The sequence below is a fragment of the Balaenoptera musculus genome, chromosome 1 (assembly GCF_009873245.2).
Source record: "Balaenoptera musculus isolate JJ_BM4_2016_0621 chromosome 1, mBalMus1.pri.v3, whole genome shotgun sequence".
NCBI classification, from domain to species: domain Eukaryota; kingdom Metazoa; phylum Chordata; class Mammalia; order Artiodactyla; family Balaenopteridae; genus Balaenoptera; species Balaenoptera musculus.
Genome location: NC_045785.1, coordinates 55,403,457 through 55,422,998, shown reverse-complemented (window position 1 = coordinate 55,422,998; position 19,542 = coordinate 55,403,457). Strand labels below are relative to the sequence as shown.

General features: G+C 37.1%; 1 protein-coding gene across 3 annotated transcripts in view; it reads right to left on the bottom strand.

The window, feature by feature from the left end:
• CACHD1 (cache domain containing 1) overlaps positions 1–19,542 on the bottom strand; it is a 210,724-nt gene that overhangs the window by 121,206 nt on the left and 69,976 nt on the right. For all 3 annotated transcript variants that reach the window (XR_005016827.1, XM_036828750.1, XM_036828760.1), the window contains exon 2: positions 6,962–7,024. Coding sequence is in view for 2 of the 3 variants with exons in the window: in XM_036828750.1 (XP_036684645.1) it covers positions 6,962–7,024 (63 nt within the window). In the remaining variant the exon portion in view is untranslated. The remainder of the gene's footprint in view (positions 1–6,961; positions 7,025–19,542) is intronic.

Genomic DNA, 19,542 nt, shown 5'->3' with positions numbered 1-19,542 from the left:
GGAGGGCAAGAACCCTTGGGGCTCTAGTTTTCATTACCCCAAAGGAGAAATGATGGATAGAAAATGCAAGTCAGTATTCCAGATACGACGAAACATACAAAAACAAGCATAAAGAAGTGGTTCCTTTCCAACTAAAGATTGTGAGCTATAATTAAGAGGACATAGGTCAATAATCTACTTTGAATAACTAATCTGCTTTTGGCTTATCAAACAAATCTTTAGAAGCAGTTGTAATTGTTCTTCTAATTGTTAAGAGGTTAGTGCCCTGGATGAAAATGGAAACCACCTTTAGGGGCACTTAAGTCCCCAAACAAGGTGAGAACCAGAAATGTGGGAAATAAGCCAGTGCCAGACCCTGCTTTTTACCCTGAGAATTGGCCATAATCTGGAGACCTTGAGTTTCCACTTTGATGATGGCACAGCACAACGTGGATAAGAGAGAAACCTCAGGGCTTGGCCAAGGTGGGAAATCTGATAGGAGGTACTACATAAAACTATAACCCAAAGAGCTATGCTCTCAATACAATGAGGAAAACAGAAGGGACGGCTAGAAAATTAGAAAGACTCTACAGATACCTGGAAATTTTAGAACATAGTTTTAAATAACTAATAGATCAAAGAAGAAATGATAAAATACACCTGAAACTAAACAATAAAAATAATACATATCATAGGTGGCCACTATTACCGTACATATACAATACTTTTCTGGAGGCCAGTGTAGCAGGACACAGAAAAGAAATAAAAAATATAAGAATTAGAAAGAAAGAATCAAATCTACCTTATTTGCATATATGATTACTTACATAGAAAACCCAAAGGAATCTATAGGTAAATTATTAGGACTAATATAATAGCTTAAGAAGATAATTAGATATAAAATAAATACATAGGACTTAACAGTAACAGAAAAATATCGGTTTTTAAAAAAATTCTTATATAATAGCAAAGAGCCACAGATGCTCTCAAGAAAAATAAATGAGAGAGAGTGGCATGGACATATATACACTACCAAATGTAAAATAGATAGCTAGTGGGAAGCAGCCACACAGCACAGGGAGATCAGCTCGGTGCTCTGTGACCACCTAGAGGGATGGGATAGGGAGGGTGGGAGGGAGACGCAAGAGGGAGGAGATATGGGGATATATGTATATGTATAGCCGATTCACTTTGTTATAAAGCAGAAACTAACTCACCATTGTAAAGCAATTATACTCCAACAAAGATGTTAAAAAAAAAAAAAAGAAAGGAATTGCAAGTTAAAATAAAAATAAGATACTACAACACACCTATTAGAACGGCTAAAGTCCAGAACATTGACAACACCAAATGCTGAAGAGGATGTGGAGTAACAGTAACTCTCATTCACTGCTGGTAGGAATGCAAAATGGTACAGACACTTTTTAAGACAGTTTGGCAGTTCCTTGCACTATATTGATACTTCACCATAATACCTGGCAATTGCACTCCTTGGTATTTGCTCAAGTGGATTGAAAACTTATGTCCACACAAAAATCTGCACACAACTTATAGCAGCATTATTCATAATTGCTAAAATCTGGAAGCAACCAAGACGTCCCTTAATGTACAAATGAATAAACAAGCTGACCTACATACATACAACGGAATATTATTCAGCCATTAAAAGCAATAAGGTAGCGAGCCTTGAAAAGACATGGAGAGACTGTAAATGCATATTGCAAAGGAAAATAAGTCAACCTGAAAATGCTATGTATTATTCCAGGGAAGAAATGGGCTACATTTTGTGTTTCAAAACTGTAATTTTTAGCATATGAAAGTTTTTATGAAATTAAAAACTTAAATGCAATTCTGTAAATGGCAAAACTATGGAAACAGTAAAAAGATCAGTGGTTGCCAGGGGCTCAAAGAGAGGAAAGGAAGGAAGACTAAACAAATGAAGCACAGGAGGTTTTTAAGGAGGTGAAACTGTTCTGTTTGAGAACATAATAGTGGATACATGACATTATACACTTGTCTAAATCCATAGAACTGTACAGAACAAAGAGTGTACTCTAATGTAAGCTATTAACTTTAGTTTTAATAATAATGTATAAATATTGGTTCATTAAGTATAACAAATGTACCACACTAATGCAATTTTTTTCCTAATAGGGGAAACTGTGAAGAAGCAGAGGAGGTATATGGGAACTCTGTGTACTTTCTGGTCAATTTTTCTGTAAACCTAAAACTGCTCTAAAAATAAAGTCCACTAATTTTAAAAGGCAAAAAAAAAAAAAAAAAAAAAAAGAAATGAAGGGGACAGTGTTACCCTTCTGAATACGTGGTACTGGCACAGTGACAGATAAATACACCAATGGAACCAAATCAAACTCACACATACGTGGAAACTTGACTAATGACTGAAAACAGATGAAAAAAAAAAAGACAAATTGTTCAACAGATAGTATAAGAACACTTAGAAATACATATGGGGCAGAGGAAAAAGAAATTGAATACCTGCTTCACATCCAACACTAAAATCAATTCCAGGTGGATAAAAGTCTTAAATGAGAAAGGCAAAAGTTTTAGAAGACAATAAAGGAGAAAATCTTTATGTCTTTGGGCAGAATTTAACAACACACAATAATCAGAGACCAAAGAGGAAAAGGTTTTTTTTTGTTTAACTTATTAATAAAATACTATAAAATATTTAGCTTGAGACAAGAAAGCAAAAGTTTAATTCAGTTAAAACAAACATTAAGCTCTTTCAATATCAGTAAATCTCTTTGCTTTATGAAACCTGTCCCATAGAGATGACTATTTAAATTTATTTTTTTTTTAAAGATTTTTTTTGATGTGGGCCATTTTTAAAGTCTTTATTGAATTTGTCACAATATTGCTTCTGTTTCATGTTTTGATTTTTTGGCCGTGAGGCATGTGGAGATCTTAGCTCCCTGACCAGGGATTGAACCCGCACCCCCTGTGTTGGAAGGCGAAGTCTTAACCACTGGACCAGCAGGGAGGTCCGAGATGACTACTTTTAAAGGAAAAGATTGGTTTAAAAAAACCTGACTATTAAAATTAAAACTTCAATTCTTTAAAAGATATCATAAAGAAAGTGAAAAGAAAAGCCACACATTGGGAGAACATTTATATTTATGAAACATAAACCTGTAAGGGAATCTAATATGGTAACCACTGGCCATATGGGGCTACTTTATTAAAATTAAATTAAATGAAATTTAAAATTTAATTACTCAGTAGCTCTAGCTACATTTCAAGTGCTCAGTAGCCACATGTGGCTAGCGGCTGCTTGATTAGCACCAATATGAAACATCTCCATCAACACAGAAGTCTCTTTTGGACAGAGCTGATATAGAACATGTGTGGAATATTTAAACTTCTAAAATAAAGAGACAACTCAATTTTAAAAATGGACAAAAGACATTAGCAGACATTTGACACAACAAAACAACAAACATACAAAAATGAACCATAAACACGTAAAAAGTCATTTCAACCTCATTAGTAATCAGAGTAAAACAAATTAAACCCATTAGATATAATTTCAGACACCCCAAACTGGGAAAAGATTAAAACTCGGTAACACCAAGTATTGAAGACGGTACAGAGCAGCACATTTCCAGTACTCCGTCTGTAGGAAGGTAACCCATGGCAACAACTGTGGAAGCAGTTTTGCATTATCCAGTCACATTGAACACTCCGGTACCCAGCAATTCTACTCTAGAGAAGGGATTCTCCACCTGAGCTAAACAGTCCGTCTCCTCACCTAGGGCACTTGGAACATGTATAGATACACACACACTAGCATTTAATTGGCAGAGGTGAGGGATAATAATGTTCCTGCAATTCAAAGAATTATTCCACCTGAACTCTGCACCAGGAGATATGAACAACAGCAACAAAAATTACGACACTAGAAACAACCCAAACATCACCAACAGAAAAATGGATACATAAACTGCATTTAATGGAATACCACAGAATTGGAAATAAAGGCACCTTAGTTACAGATATCAGCATAGGTGATTTTAAGGAATATAATGCTCAGTAAAATAGCAAGATACGTGAATAATACACTTAAGATGTATATAAAGAACAAAAACAGTCAAATAATGAATTTGCAGATATATATATATCTCAAACACACATACACACACAGACACACACAAGCAAAGGAATGGCTAACAAAAAAAATCAGGATAGACTTATCTCTGGGAGAGGAAGGGAGGTACCACCTGGGAAGGTCACATGGGGGCTTTCTGAAGTACTGGTAATGCTTTATTTCTTTATATGGGTGGTAGGTTGAGATGTTCATTTTAATATAGTATTTCTTTATTCTACTCGTATATGTTTTATATACTCTTTACATGTTTGATATATTTCACAATTTTTAAAAAGTCAGCTCAATTACTAATTATCTAGGATCCTTGACCTTTCTGAACTTGGTTAGTAATAGTAACTCCACCTACCTTATAGAGTTATTCTGAAGTTTCAAGGAGATAATATATATGAAAGTGTGAATGACTGTGATGGGGGATAGAACAGGAAACCTAAGAGGTAAGCATTTCCCTAAAGATTTCATCCTGGGTACTGTCCAGGATCACAGGGCCCAGAGTTCCTGGGTAGTTATTAATCAAGTCAAGAAGATGTGAGGAGTTCTCTGTTTTGTCACTTTAGAATGGGAATAACTCTAGTCCAATTCAAGCCACAAGAGTATCACAATATTGAAGGGAGAGCAAATACTCGGTAAATATGTAAATATAAGCTTTTATTATTATTGTTGTTGTTAGAGTGACCAGAGGACTGAAAGGGCCTGGAAATCTTGTCATAGAAGAAGAAATTATCCACGATCTGGGTATTTTAAATTTTAGGCTAAATGATAATGATATGATAATTATCTCCAAATACTGGATGCAAAAGAGGCATAAGATCTATTTTGTCCAGGGTTCTTCTAAAGAGGCTGGAGAAATTAGAGAAAAGTTAAAAAGTACATTCCTAGTCAATATAAGAGAGAACTTTTTGATAATCAAAGAGAGAAGGCAGAACTGACGATGTGGTGACTCTCCATCTGACTTATTCAGCCAAAGACAGTTTAGCAGAGACTGCTGTTTTGTATGAAAATATAGATTTTAAAAATAAACTGTTAAAATAAAAATACGGACAATATAACTTAGTGTAAACTTACTCTGAAAACTAGCTCTTTTTTGTATTAGTCATGAGACTATAGCTAACTTATGCTATCTTTTGGAGTTTCACCTACCTCATCTGTAATAAGGATAGTATCTTTCCTTCAGGGTTATATGGAAAAAATCAATGTGATAATATACTGAAATCACCAGTGTTCTATGTGTGCTAAATCAGCTGCTAATAATTTTTAAAATTTATTATGGAAGGCTTCCCAACTTGTTCACAGCTAGATAAAAAGAAAAAAGCAAGAACATTACTCCAAAAAAACAAAACAACTTTCATGTTTAAAAACCAGTGAAGGAAGAACTTGTATCTGTTACTCAAGAAAAGCAGTAAAACTGATATCCCTGGATCAGTTTCTTTAAACTGTTATCAAATGGCCTTTGGTCTCCCAAAAAGTTTCCTTGAACATGCTTTGTGTAGAAACCTTCCCCTATAAAAACCCTTTTAAATTTCATGACCCTAAAGCACTTTCCAGTGTGCTGGAATAAAAATAAGACAGGAATTATGAAGGTAAGATTTGATATAGCAAACCACATTCACTACAATTCAGGTCATTAGTTTTTAAAATAATCTAAAGCTAAGAAAAAGGGTACATGCTTAATGGCTTTATGCCCTCTAAATTTAACCTGCAGAAACCAATAAAGATCTTTAATGTCTATAAATAAGAGACGCTGAACTTCAAGATCAAATTACAGTAATTTATTATAAATAAATATCCTATAAATAACTTCACTTTAGTGATACTTGCAAAACTTTGTCCTCTTGCACAGCACTTCTGAAGTTCAGATCAAGTCAAGCTGTTTTCCATGAATAAGATAAAGGCCCCAGAGAGTTTAAATTATTATGTATTTTCCTATAGTTATCTTTTTATTCTGTGGAAGCACTCTGCTACACTCTGGTTTTTAGCTTGGTCCTGTTTTTTACTTAAGTTTCCAACCTAGCTTCAAATTACCAGTTGGTGGTCACATGGTGTAATGAAGTTGGTGGATTAACTGAAATTAAAACCCAGAATCCTCTTTACCACCCTTCTTTTCAAGCACAGATCAATTATTTATGACCAAGTTCACCAACACTATGTTTTAATTTAGGAAGCAGTCCATTAGAAGCCAGCTATAAATAAAGTGAATAGAATCTGGCCTCAGAACTTTTTGACCTCACAGAGCATTGAGAAGATGGGAGAAAAGCAGCAATGGAAGAATACAAGAAGGGGAAAGAAAAATAAAAGAACAAAAGAAGCCAACATCCACTGAGCTGCTTCTACGTCAGGCCTTCCACCTAAAGCATTTCACTTATTCTCAGTTAATTTGACATTACTTCATTTAATTCTCACAACCCCATCATGCAGATATTATGTCCCTCTGTTTTAAGAGTAAGAAACTGTAGCTCAAAAGGCTAAATTGCTTCCTGGGAGTCATGAAGTAAGTAGGAAAACCAGAATTTGACCTGGGGTTTGTCTGATTCCAAAGCATGGACACTTTTTCCTATAGCAGATGAAATAATTTCTAATATTTTAAAATTTGAGTAGTTTAGGAATTTCCAAAACAATAACAAGGCACTAAATATTTTCAAAGTATAACATGAATAGCAGAAAGCCATCTATATAACCATTATTTCAACTGCTTATAAGAACATGAAGTGGGAGGTTGTCACCATTTTGCTTAAGATGTATATGAAATCATACACAGAAAACAACAGACAGCCTCACGTGGAGACTGGAAAGAGTAATAAAGTCACATCCAAAAGCAAGACAAAGACAGAGACTGTCAAGTGCTAAATCACCTCTTACCTGCTGTACTTCACTTTCTCCATTTGAGATTTTCTCAGTGTAAACAAAGGAGTTGAATATCCGCTGCAAGGAAAAGAAAATGAACAAACATTAGATTTTCTAAATAAGGCAGCCATTTTCTGTATGAATGTGTATGTGAATAAGCTGTTTACAGCACAAATAGAATCAAGCAGAAAAATTTAATTAAAATAGTTATTTTACACAGAGAAATCCAAATATCAGCCAAAGTCAATCACACTTATGTAAGCAATACCCATGCACTTCTATAGTGAAATAAACCAGATGTTACGCTATATTTTTCATTTTCAAAAATACATTTAATTATAGATTTCCGGAGCCCATGCCATTTTATCCGACTGGTATAATCTGACAAAGTTGTGTTTCTCATTTAAATCCTGCACTCCCTGAATGCTGTAATTGTTTACAGACACTACAGTCTAATGTAATCAAGCCCTTTAAAAAAGATTCTTTCCATATTCCCTCATGTCCCTGTCCAACCGGTACCTACCCAATATTGTCTATCACCTTCATTACCCAAGCAGCCCCTCGAAAGAGTAAAATAATAGGGCTTGCCAAATATGTGTGGCCTTAAGAGAGAATCCAGTCCTTACATGCCAGGAAATAAGACGGCCATGCCAAGACATCAGTCCAAACTGCGGCACACAAGCACACACATTCTTCCCGCTGGTCTCTGCCTCGCTGGTACCCATTTCTGCAGACATTGCCTGCATTTACAACATCTTGCAGACTTATGACTTTACCAAACCCCACCATTACTGACCAATCACAAGAGATTACCCTGTAACAAACCGAAAAAAAAAAAAAAAAAAATGAGAACCCAAGAAACGTATCTGTTAGGGACTGGGGGAAAAAAAAAAAAGGAAGAGCAGCCTCATTTATCCTAAAACTGTAAAGATACCTCTGGAACTCTCCAGTTGAGTAAGGAGTCAGACCTGGAGATGTCAGCCAAAATTTCCCGTGTTCCTTTGTATCCTACTCACAAGGGTTTGTCAGCATCTGGGACAGCTTCCCAGACAGCCTAACACACCTGCATGGTGGTGATGAGGAAGACAAGCGCCAAGTTCATCAAGTGCTGTGCGAATGAAGGAAAATCAAGGCGCTGGGGCTGGGGGAGGGGCGGGGTCGGGGGATGCCGCTGGGGGAAGGGAAGCAAACACACTTGGGAAGGATGGAGATGGAATGAGACGGAATTACAGTCTGGAAAATTCTAATTACAAATTATCATAATTTTTCAATGCACCACTCATTCAGTCAACAGATGCTTACTGTCGTTTTCTTTCCTGAAAATGACCTGCTGATAGGAAAGGTACAGATTTTTAGTAATGGTGATAATGATACTGGCGACTAGTTATTAAATGTTTACTGCAGGGCAGACACTATTCTAAGGCATGTTACACCTATATACCTATTTCAGTCTCATAAAACACCTTTGTGACAGGCACTATTATTATCCCCATTATATAAGGATATATGAGGAAACAGAAGCATATTTTATTGAGTGCCTAATGCAATTCACATTGTATCTCATATGCATATCTTATGTAATAACAAAATTCCTGCAGCTCCAAAGATGAAAAACAAAGACCCTGGGAAATTAGGTAATTTACCCAAAGTCACTTGGCAAGGCTGGAATTTGAACCCAGGCAGTGCGACTCCGGTTATGGTGCTACTAACCCTATTGTCTCATAAGCATTTGCTACCTGGTAGCTTGACACATATGAAAAACACTCCTGTTAGGAGCTAACACCCAATCATAATGCAGATCAACAATCCCTTGTGTGTAATTCTGAAATTCAAAAGGCTCTGAAAATCAAAAGTTTTGCATAACACATTTGCTAGCAAAATATGACACGACCTGAACTTATTGGCAGTTAATCCTAACTTGAACTGATGTGTATTTATAGTCTTTATTAAACCACTTAGTGTGAGTATTTATTCTTTTTGATGCAGATGTACTAATGCATCTGATTATAGGGTTCTGCTTTAGATTTCACTGGGGGTGTTTCATCATCAAGGTGCATCAGGATTCTGAATCCTAAAACAGACATCATTTTGGAGAAGGAATTATAGATCTGCAGACCTCCAGCCCCAGTTTTCTGGTGAATACCGTAGTTAACTAGACAACAATGCTTTTAGAGGCTGTGTCAATGTCACTGCCACCTATACCCCCACACCAAATTATTTTATATAATTTGATTTTCACAACCTGCTCAGTACCAAGAGTGCACGTTTATTAAAAACTAACATAATTCATGTAGTATCTCCATATCTTGATGAGTGTGGTCAATTTCTTATTTCATTTCTGGCAGCGATATTTCAGTTGATACATTATCTGTCCTATACTGGGATGTGTTCCCCCAAGAGGTGACTGATGGAGTAACCCATGTTCTGGGAAGCAAACCAGATCCACTTCGCTCAAAACAACTACCAAGGGCCACACCTAATGAGGAACCTCAGATCCTTCCCTCTTCTTTGTTGTTAAAAGAAAGGTGAATTCCTCAGTAGTAATAAGGAATATAAGCCAGGAAGTGTTTGCCAGGCCGTGTCCAGCCCCTGTTTTACTCATTCATTTTCTTAACAATTACTATCAATCATGATGGCCAGCACTTTCATTAGAGCCTTTTATGGCTTATAAGTGTTTCTATATTCTCAACACCTAATAAAAATTAGGTGGGTAATAGAAAATTTTAAAAGAAAGAAGTTACAGATATGAGCAGTAGTGATCTTACAGACTACTTATATATTTTATACAACCCTCTTACCACCCCAGAAATGAAAGGTGGCCTGCTAGAATAATAGTTTGGAGCTATCACCAAGCAAACAACTTTTTGCCCCTCTCCCCCCAGCGGGGAAGGGTGTTAGTGAAAGGCCAGTAGAACTTAGACAAGTAACTCACAAATAAACAGGTCAGCCAGCCACGTCTGGTGCAAGGTTAAAAGTTCAGGCTTAGTGTGTGCCCAAGATCTCAAGGTATAGAGTGATATTCCATTATGCTCTAGATTAATGGACAGTAATAATCTTTCTTAAAATGCAGGGCCTGCTAAGCCCAGTTCTCAAAGGCTTATTAGGCTTAGTACTTTCATAATTTACAATTTCACATAGATGATCTCATTTGATAGCTACAACAACCCGATGTGGGAGACAGCGATCTGAAACCAATTTTACAGATTAAAAACTACAGCTCAGAAGTTAGAAAACGCATCACAGGTAAAAAATTCAAGTGTTGAGGTCTAAACCTAGGTCGTGAGTTAAAAACAGGCATTGCTTCTAGCAAAACTATTAAATTTATTCACATCACCTTTTCGTTCAGGATAATCTAGAAATCCTAATATCAGCATGCAGAAAAAAAGTGAAGATTGGGGTCTTTTTCTATCAATTTTATTTTAAGCAAGATACAATGTGCTGGTATAACTTTATATACATATGACCAATGTCAAGCATAATTAGTAAGAGTCCCAGACAAAGATTTTATCTTTTATTACTTTCTATTGCTACGTAAAACTGTGAAGGGAATAGAATACAGAGTTTTCTGGGCATTTTATTTTTAATTTGAGAGCCAGGAATTCCAAATGATACACCTAGCTGATATTTTCGTGACTGCAAGAGTTTCTTGGTTGTTAGAGGACTTGAAAAGTGGAAATGGAAAAAAGTTTTCTTAAAACACGACATGAAGGGCAATCCCAAAAGGTCAGATTGTTTGTCTTCTCTGATGCTTTACTCACAGTAACAGGGTTAGGATATAGGTGGGTGGGGTGGGCATTCCACATTCTATTTCCAAGTTGTCACTTTCCCTTACTCAAATTCCCTCCAGGACCAAAGGAATTCCAGACATTTGAACTCTTAATTGGAGCACAATCTGGAGGGAGTTTGAAGTCAATCTCCTCGGTGTACAAATCCCTGGAAGTAAAGGCAAACATATTGCTTGTTCTTGCCCATTACTCTTCTCATTCTTGTCAAATACTAGAAGTAAAAATACACTTTGTTGTATAGTGAAAACATCATTAAAATAGGTGAGGGGTTTTTACAAGTCATTTTAAGGAGAAATAGTTCACTGACTCCTCTTTGTCAGTCATATTAATTTCCATAATCAAAAGAATACAAGAACAATAAGATGCCTTGATCTTAAGCTCAAGGCAACTAAGTACTCTGATCTAAAGACAAAACTGACCTTTCCCTCATTAAAACACATACCTTGCAAAACTGGCGGTATCTTCTAAAGTTAATTATATGCATATTCTATGACCCAGCAGTTCTCATCCTGGTATATACCTAGCAGAAATGTGTTCGTGTTTATCAAAAGAAATCTTAAGAATGTTCATAGCGGCACTACTCATAATAGCCCCAAACTGGAAATTATCCAAATGCCTATCAGCAACAGAATAGACAAACTGTGTGAATTCACACAGTCGAATATTCGGGTGAGATGAAAATGAACACACAATTGCAACATGCATCAACGTGATGACTCCTATAAACATATTACTGAGTGAAAGAAGCCAGACACCAGGACACAAAGAATGTTAATTCCATTTATATCAAGTTCAAAAACAGGCAAAACTAACCTAGCCTATTACAAGCCAAGATAGTGGTTACATTTTGTGGGAGAGTCAACTGAATAGGGCATGAAGCCTACTTTCGGGATGCTGAAATGTTCTGTCTCTTGATCTAGGTGCTGGTTACAGGGATGTGTTCACTTTTGTGAGAACTCATCCAGCTGTACATTTACGACTGTGCACTGTGCTATATGTATGCTATCCTTCAGTAAATCTACTTTAAACACACATTCTAGGCAGTCTCTTTAAAATATACCCTAGACAAATGTTTTTATATATTTTAAAAATCATTTATACAGTTTTAAAAAGGACAATAATCTATTAACTGGGCTATTATAAATACTTAAAAAAAAATTCTACACCCCAACCTGCAACCAGATGAAATTAGACTGTACCAATACTGGAGAGTCACCTAGCAATGTACAGATAAGGTCTCCTGAGCCTTCCCTGAGGCTACATATTAATTACTCCCTCAAACTCTAAGTATATAACATGACTTAGTTCTTCAGCTTCCCATCAATGGTACTGTACTAACCTGAATTTCCAGCAAGAAAAGAGTTGTCTTTGAGTCTCATCCAACCTGGATGCTCTAAACTTATATAACACAATTTAATCAAATCTCCTCTTTGCATATTCTGTTCTTTGATTCCCTAAGCGCTGCCTTCCCCCTCCTCCCCAAAAAAGGAAATTAAAGAGCCACATTACACTTGAATACAGTTCCCTTACCTCTCCCGCAAGAAAAGAAAAAAAGACATCCTGCTCTGTGTGTGTGTGTGTGTGTGTGTGTGTGCGCGCGCATGTGTGTGTGTATAGGTGGAGGGGGAGCTACTTTCCCTCACCTCTTAAGGGCTGCAACTCCCCTGTCCCCAAGTCCTCACTCCATTGACCCAACCTCCCTACCCACCACCTTTCCCTCCCAAATCTCTCTATTAATTGAGCCTGCTTAACAGATGGCAAGAGAATTCCACTTAACTGGAACAGGAACAATTACATGAGTGTTTAATAAGATGGTCAATCCTGACAGTTGGCTCCACCTTCACTCCTCCAACAGCTCTGCCAAATTTTAACTAGATGTTTAAATGAATGGTATAGCACAAAACCACAGAGGAGAAATAAATGCCTAATAAGATTCTGTTGGACTCCCTCCCTGATCTTTGCTAAGAAAACGCAGGACTGAATTTTTATTCAAAAGCTTATTCTCTTGACGTTTACAGGTCTCTGTCACAAGCCAATTTGGCTGACAGTTCACTAACAGCTTCATTCCTCTCTGGATCTCTTCCTACCGTTCTAGGAATTGTGGCCAAAGGGGAGGAAAATATAGATCACCACTGTTATCTCAAGATGTTGACCAACATTAACCGTGCTGTCATTAAAACAAACTCCAACAATCACTGGACAGGGAATTAATGGCAACTTAATTTAAGTGTTTCAGGGAAGAAAACATATGCATAACTCTATTCTCCCCTAAGCATACCCCATGAATAAGCTTTTACTAGGTTATAAAGGGATCTCTCTGCCCAGAGTAGACATTGTCCGATTTTTACCAGACTATTTAACCTCACACTGTTGAACATATGGAAGGTCCAGAAAAATGACATTCTCTAAGGAGGCTTCATCATCTGCATTCTGAGATCACAAACCTGGTGCCATAAATCTCCATCATTAAAAAAAAAATCTCTAAATTTGTTCATCTGGATACAGGTAGTTCAAGAAAATAGTTTACCAAGAGTATTGAAAATGTTACCACTAAAAAAAATAATAATAATAACCTAACTGTCCAATAGGGGACCGATTAATTATACTTCATCCAATCAAAAATATACTGTGCAGCTAATAAAAATGTTTACAATGATTTTTGTTATTGTTCATATTTTAAAATGAGCATTTTAATACACAAATATTGTTCTAATTATATGTGTGTAAGGGGGGTACATTATACATAACAGTGTTACCGTGTATATTAACAAGGGCACAGAATGGATTTGGGTGCTTTGCAACACATTACCTCACTTAATACTCATAACAACGCTTCATAGTAGTTAGCTACTATGTCATCATTTTACAGGTGAGAAAACTGAGGTCTTAGAAGTTTGGTTTGCCCAAATGTAGAACATTGTAACTAAGTGGCCAAATCTGGGTGCAAAATTTGCCTTACTCCAAAGTTTATGTATCATCCTCTATGTAATCATCATCTTAATAGAGAAAACTTAGGTAAAATCTAGAAAGTGACCAAAATAGTAACAGGGCTTACCTATGAATAATGAATCCAGAACATATATTCTTTCCTCCCCACCCCCCAATCTCAAGATGGAGCATGAATTTCCTTTATGATGTGTAATGACAAACATTTTTCAAAGAGTTGACACACTAGGGAAAAAAAAGACATACATTCAGTTACAATAAACTCTACAGAGAACCATTTGTACTAGATCACCACCTTGAGAGCTTACAGAGGAAAAAGTAAATGTAGGGGCTCATGCTTGATCCTCACTATAAATATTTGATCTTGAATACCACAGTGACTTGCAAGAAACAGGGTTATTCCAGTTTCATGACAAAGAGAAATGCTTAGGTACTGAAAATCATGGTAGAGGAAGAGGCCTAGATTGGGAATTTAAAACAAAATGAATCAGTACACAATAGATGACCTTGTGCAAATGGTACCCTGGGCACACATGTCCTGCCCCAACAGACTTCCTTATTTTGTTTTACGGTTGCTATATATAACAAATGATAATAACTATTGCTTGTATAGTGCTTACTATCTGTCTAGCACTAGGTACTTCACATATCTTAACCTCATAAATGTGAAGATAAATTTATGTAGACTGCACTAAAAACATTATGAATGTATTTCACATACCATTATGATAGTTATTCGAACAGTCTTGATGGTTATTCTATTATTATTCTATTCCATTATTGTTCATCTCGTAAGAATATCCTCTTAATGATAGCTATTCTATGATAGTTGGAGGTACAGGGGGCCAAAAATACCTGTATCAATATTTACCAACTCAAGTCCGACCTCATCCCTAACAACCTCCCAAAGGTAATCTCTCCCTTCTCTGAACTTCTGCAGCAAAGACAGTCTATACTACAGTTAAAATAATATGTTCACTGTAGAAAATTTGAAAATATGTAAAGGAAGAAGAGGGAAAAAAAATCTACTGTCTGACCACTCAGTAAAAACCAGTTTACAGTTTATTTCCTTCCACTCTTCTGGATTTCTAGTTTCTAACTTTGTTGTAAATTCTTTGACAACTGGTCCATGCCATGATTCCTCAGCACGTTGCATGGTACAGAGTAAGCATAAATAAGCGTGTGTGTATCCATTAATCTAGGCATTAAGTCATACAGACCTTCGGTGTGGTTGATTACTCAACCAGCTAGCAAAAAAGGGAAAAAAGTATCCTTTCTCTTTAAGATAAAAAAAAAAAACTTCCCCTTTTCTCAACAATCTATTAATAGAGTCTTCCCCCCTCACCTCTGTTTTTCCTTCCCTGTCCTCTTCAGGCTCTAAGTATATACACACACAGCCCCTTGGATACTTCAAGTTTGCAAAAGAACTCAAATTATGAATTCCTTAGTCTGATGGTATTTAACTTACCCTTCAAACCAACATGAGCTCTGAATAGCAAGCAAGAAAGCTTGTGGGAGAGTCACAAATCGGTGACAAGGGTCACCTTTACAAAGGGTTGCCAGTTTTGGCCCTCTCTATCCCTCAAAAGAAATTACAGGGAAAAAGGAACAGCCTGCAGTTTGATTTAGCAGGGAAAATCTAAAGCAATAATCTCAGCAAGCAAAGTTTCTAGTCTTGATCCCTTGATTTCCTGTTGTAGCATTTAAACCAGGAGAGCCAGTGAGTAAATAGGGACCGAGAGAACAAAGACAGGCATAACAAGATGGAAACACTTCCCTAAATGCAATAAAGCTTCTGAAGGGTTACTGAATTTTTGTTGTTGTTGTTGTGTTTGGGCTTTCAAAGGGGGTAAGAGGGGAAAAGGCAAGTAAATCAGTTCCACATGTTGGAAAGACTCAGCCTTTTAGCCAATGTAACTTGACTATAATATTCATGACAATGCACATGGAAACCTCTCAGAAATGGAAAGCTGACTTGCCCAAACGCTTTGCAGATGGGGCCAGATTTCCACTCCCCTACTTCCACTCTCCTAACTCTTAATTTCCTCACTCCCTACACCCCAGATCTCCATTAAGGCTTTTTAAATTTCACCTTGAAGAAAAAAAAATGAAAAGGCGGGGTAGTTAAATGGCCATGCATTTATTCTTGGAGGAAGGCACTTCAAGTATATAAGCCTTCAATATTCAGTGTTCTGTGTGTGCGCAAACCCACACAAATGCTCAGGTCCTCGGGAATCCATCCATTAAGGACAAAGGGAACTGGAAACCCTGAAATGCTTAACCTTCCAGACCTAAATGACAACGTTTAATTAATAACTCAAGTTAATCAATCACGTCCTTTCTGATAGAGTCAGAAACCATGTAAAATATGGCTCCATATTCTTAAGGAGCTCATTCTCTAGTAGGGAGAAGAAATGAAAGATTAAGAAGTAAGGATGAACAGGGAACAGTGCGATGCAGGCTCTGGATGAACTCAGGATGTTTGGCACAGACCCAATGTGCTGCCAGAGTTCGTGGGGGGCTGGGGAGCAGGACTCTGAAGAGATGGGCTTGGGCTTGAATTTGAGGTCAGATGTAAATAGGAAAAAAAAGAGAAAGAGCTTAAGTGAGAGCATTTCAGAGCATTCACAGAGAGGGTTTGTCACATAGTACTAAACACAATGTACTAAGTATTCAATATTTGGGGCCAGGCACTGTTCTAGACACTAAAGATACAAAAAAGAGCGTAACAAAATCCCTGCCCACGTGGACCCTACATTCTAGATTCTTTGGCCTCAAGAAAACCCTTAAAAAGGACTTACTAAGCACTGGCCTGTATACTTGGAAATGGGGTGTTCGAAGATAAGGAGATTGCTTCTTTCATAGCAAAGCCCACAATCTAGAGACAGACTCCGCAGTCAGTGATCATGGTACAAAGTCAGTTGCATAAGGGAAGCTTTTGGAAATAAAACTGAACTCAATGGAATAGAAATGATGGTGCTAGACTGTGTAGGTTTTTCAAGCCAGGAAGAGGAGTTGGAGTTTACACATATGGTAGGCACTGAGTAAACATTTTTTTGAATGAGTAAATGAATAAATGTGTATTTGCCAAGAAATAAAGAGCTGTTAGAAGGATTTTTAGCTGGGGAGTGACATGATGAAATAGGTGCTTTAAGAATGTTTATATTCCACATGCTCAGAGCCATGCACCCACTTCCCTCAACTTTTCCTAAGCCTTCTCAGAAAGAAAAAAAATCTAGTCCATTTAGAAGCCAGTTACCATCCCAAGGATCTGTGACAACTTTAGGAACCAAATGAACTGGATCGCCTTTGATCCTTCAAATGACACCTGACCTTAAATGAAAGTTTCCCATTTGTCATATCTCCTTTGTAAAATTATAAAATCCTCTGAGGGGCTGTTTTATTCAATTTTACGACCGCTATAGCACTTGCACAGAGCAATATTATGGAATGAGATGGAGAAATACTTGTTCACAAAAATAATTTATATAAAAATAGCTTAATGAAAAACAACTGTTCGGGTTTAAAGCACAGTTGCAATGTTGCATTCTGAGTTGAAGACTAGTTTTCTATTTTTTTAAATATTTATTTTATTCATTTGGCTGCGCCGGATGTTAGTGGTGGCACGTGGGATCTTTGTTGAGGCATGTGTGCTCTAGTTCCCTGACCAGGGATGGAACCTGGGCCCCCTGCACTGGGAGCACGGAGTCTTAACCACTGGACGACCAGGGAAGTCCCGAAGACTGGTTCTCGACATTTCAAAATATGCTACTGGGAGTCTGTGTTGGATGGTTTTCAAATGAAATGTTCATTTATGCCATATCCAAATAGAGAGAATTTTTATAAGTTCAATTCTGGTTTACTCTTTTATTTAAAGTGATGATAAAAAAAAATAAAAAAATAAAAAAATAAATAAAAAAATAAATTAAAAAAATTAAAAAAAATAAAAATAAAATAAAAAAAAAATAAAGTGATGATTCATTAAGTGCAGAAACTATAAATCAAAATTTATCACAAAAGCCAATAATGTCAAATTGCAACTCTGTATAAACTAGCTCTGTATAAATCAGCTATATGTCTGACGAAGGCAGTAAGCCTCCCTAGGTCTATTTTCCCTTACCTATAAAGTGGAAAACCGGGTTAGATTATATAAACCTTGGTGATCCTAAAATTTCCACTCTACTATTGTGCTAGAATCTTACTGAAGTATCGATTGCTAGACTTTTGAGAAGCTACTAATGCTAGGTCTTTCTGCCGTATGAAATGGATGCTTCAAGAAACTTATATTTGCTGGTGAAATTTGACTTAAATTGTTAAGAAAAATGTTATAAACATATCTCTAAAACTTGTTGCAGGAGGCCAGGCCAAGTATTGAAGGGATGAATAGTTTAAGATGAAAATTTAAATAGAGAAAACCAATCTTGAGAGTGGTGAGCTTAAATGTGGACATTAAGACGTGAAACCGAGCAGTTAGCCTTTCTGGAATAAATGTGATGCTAATATGATTACACAAATGTCTCCCAGGTCCTCCTCACTGTATCGTCTTTCAGGCTCTCACAGCCAGGGTGCCTGTCATGCATATCGAATACCATGGTAACAACCCTGCTGTAATGGCTCCAGCACGACATGCCATGATTCTCAGCAATAATCATTAACTCACATCTCAGTGAACAATGAATGACTCTCTGGGCTCAGATTCACAGTATAATTTTAATGAATAAATGCTGGTTAAAATTATTTCTGCAAGTTTTTAGGGTTAAAAAAAAAAATAGGAACGTGAAAGGGAGTTTAAAAACACAAAACAAAACAAATCCTCTATTACCAGCTGAGTGGCTGTGGAGAGGTTAGATGTGCACCAGTTCCTAATTTGTAAAATAGAGGCGACAATAATAGCGAGCTTATAGGTTTTTTGTGAGGTTCAGTGCTTGTATAGCACTTATTCCTTACATACAGTAAGAGCTCAGTAAATAGTAACTTTGAAAAATCCTTCAAATTGAACAACTATTCCCAGGAATAAAAAGTCATTTGAGATTTCCTGTGTCCTCATCCCAATGTCAGGAGCTCCTCCAAATCAGCACTTCCGAAGCCTTCCATAGTGACAAGACTTATTAAAAACTCTATATTTTCAGGAAATGGCTTTCACATTAGCTCCCAGTGCCTTGACAAGCTTGGCTCCCAGGCTCAACGAACTGCCTTCTTCAAGTTTCTTTAGAAACCCACATGCAAGCTGGGTCCTTGAGAAAGTGACTTTCCCTTTGATTACTGATGATACTTGGTGGGGAACACCTGTCTGAGCACAGGCCAAATCTCTAGTTTACTAGAGTCTGCGGCTTTGTAAACATATGCCAAGGAGGCCAGAGGGGTAAATTCAAGTTGGGAAATACATCACAGAGATGCTGGTCCCTCCCGGCCTAGTATTGCTCAACAAACAGGGTTCCTGCAGGTACCAGGGGACGGAAGTAGTCCTAAAAATCCAACCTGCAGGTATTAAGCAAATAGGGGCTACAGGAGAGGGAGAAATGCAATAATTAGCTATGCCTCTAACAGAACCCAGAGGCTCATCTAGACACCTCCCCAGACCTACTCAAAAAGAGGCCAGAAGATTAAACCTCCTTTAGCACCTTCACTGAATTATTTACTTTCACATTGTGTTGCAAGTATTTGTTTAGAAACATGAGTAGTGACCTCACAGAAGGCAATAACAACTCCTGCTCTCCTGGAGAGGAGTGTGAGGACTGAGGTCCAGGCTTTGGAATCAACCAGACCTCAACCATCTCAGCTGTGTGATCAGCACAAATTATTTAAACCTTCTGAGCCTAAGTTTCCTCATGGGAATTTAAGCAACGTACCTCCAATGCCGTAGAG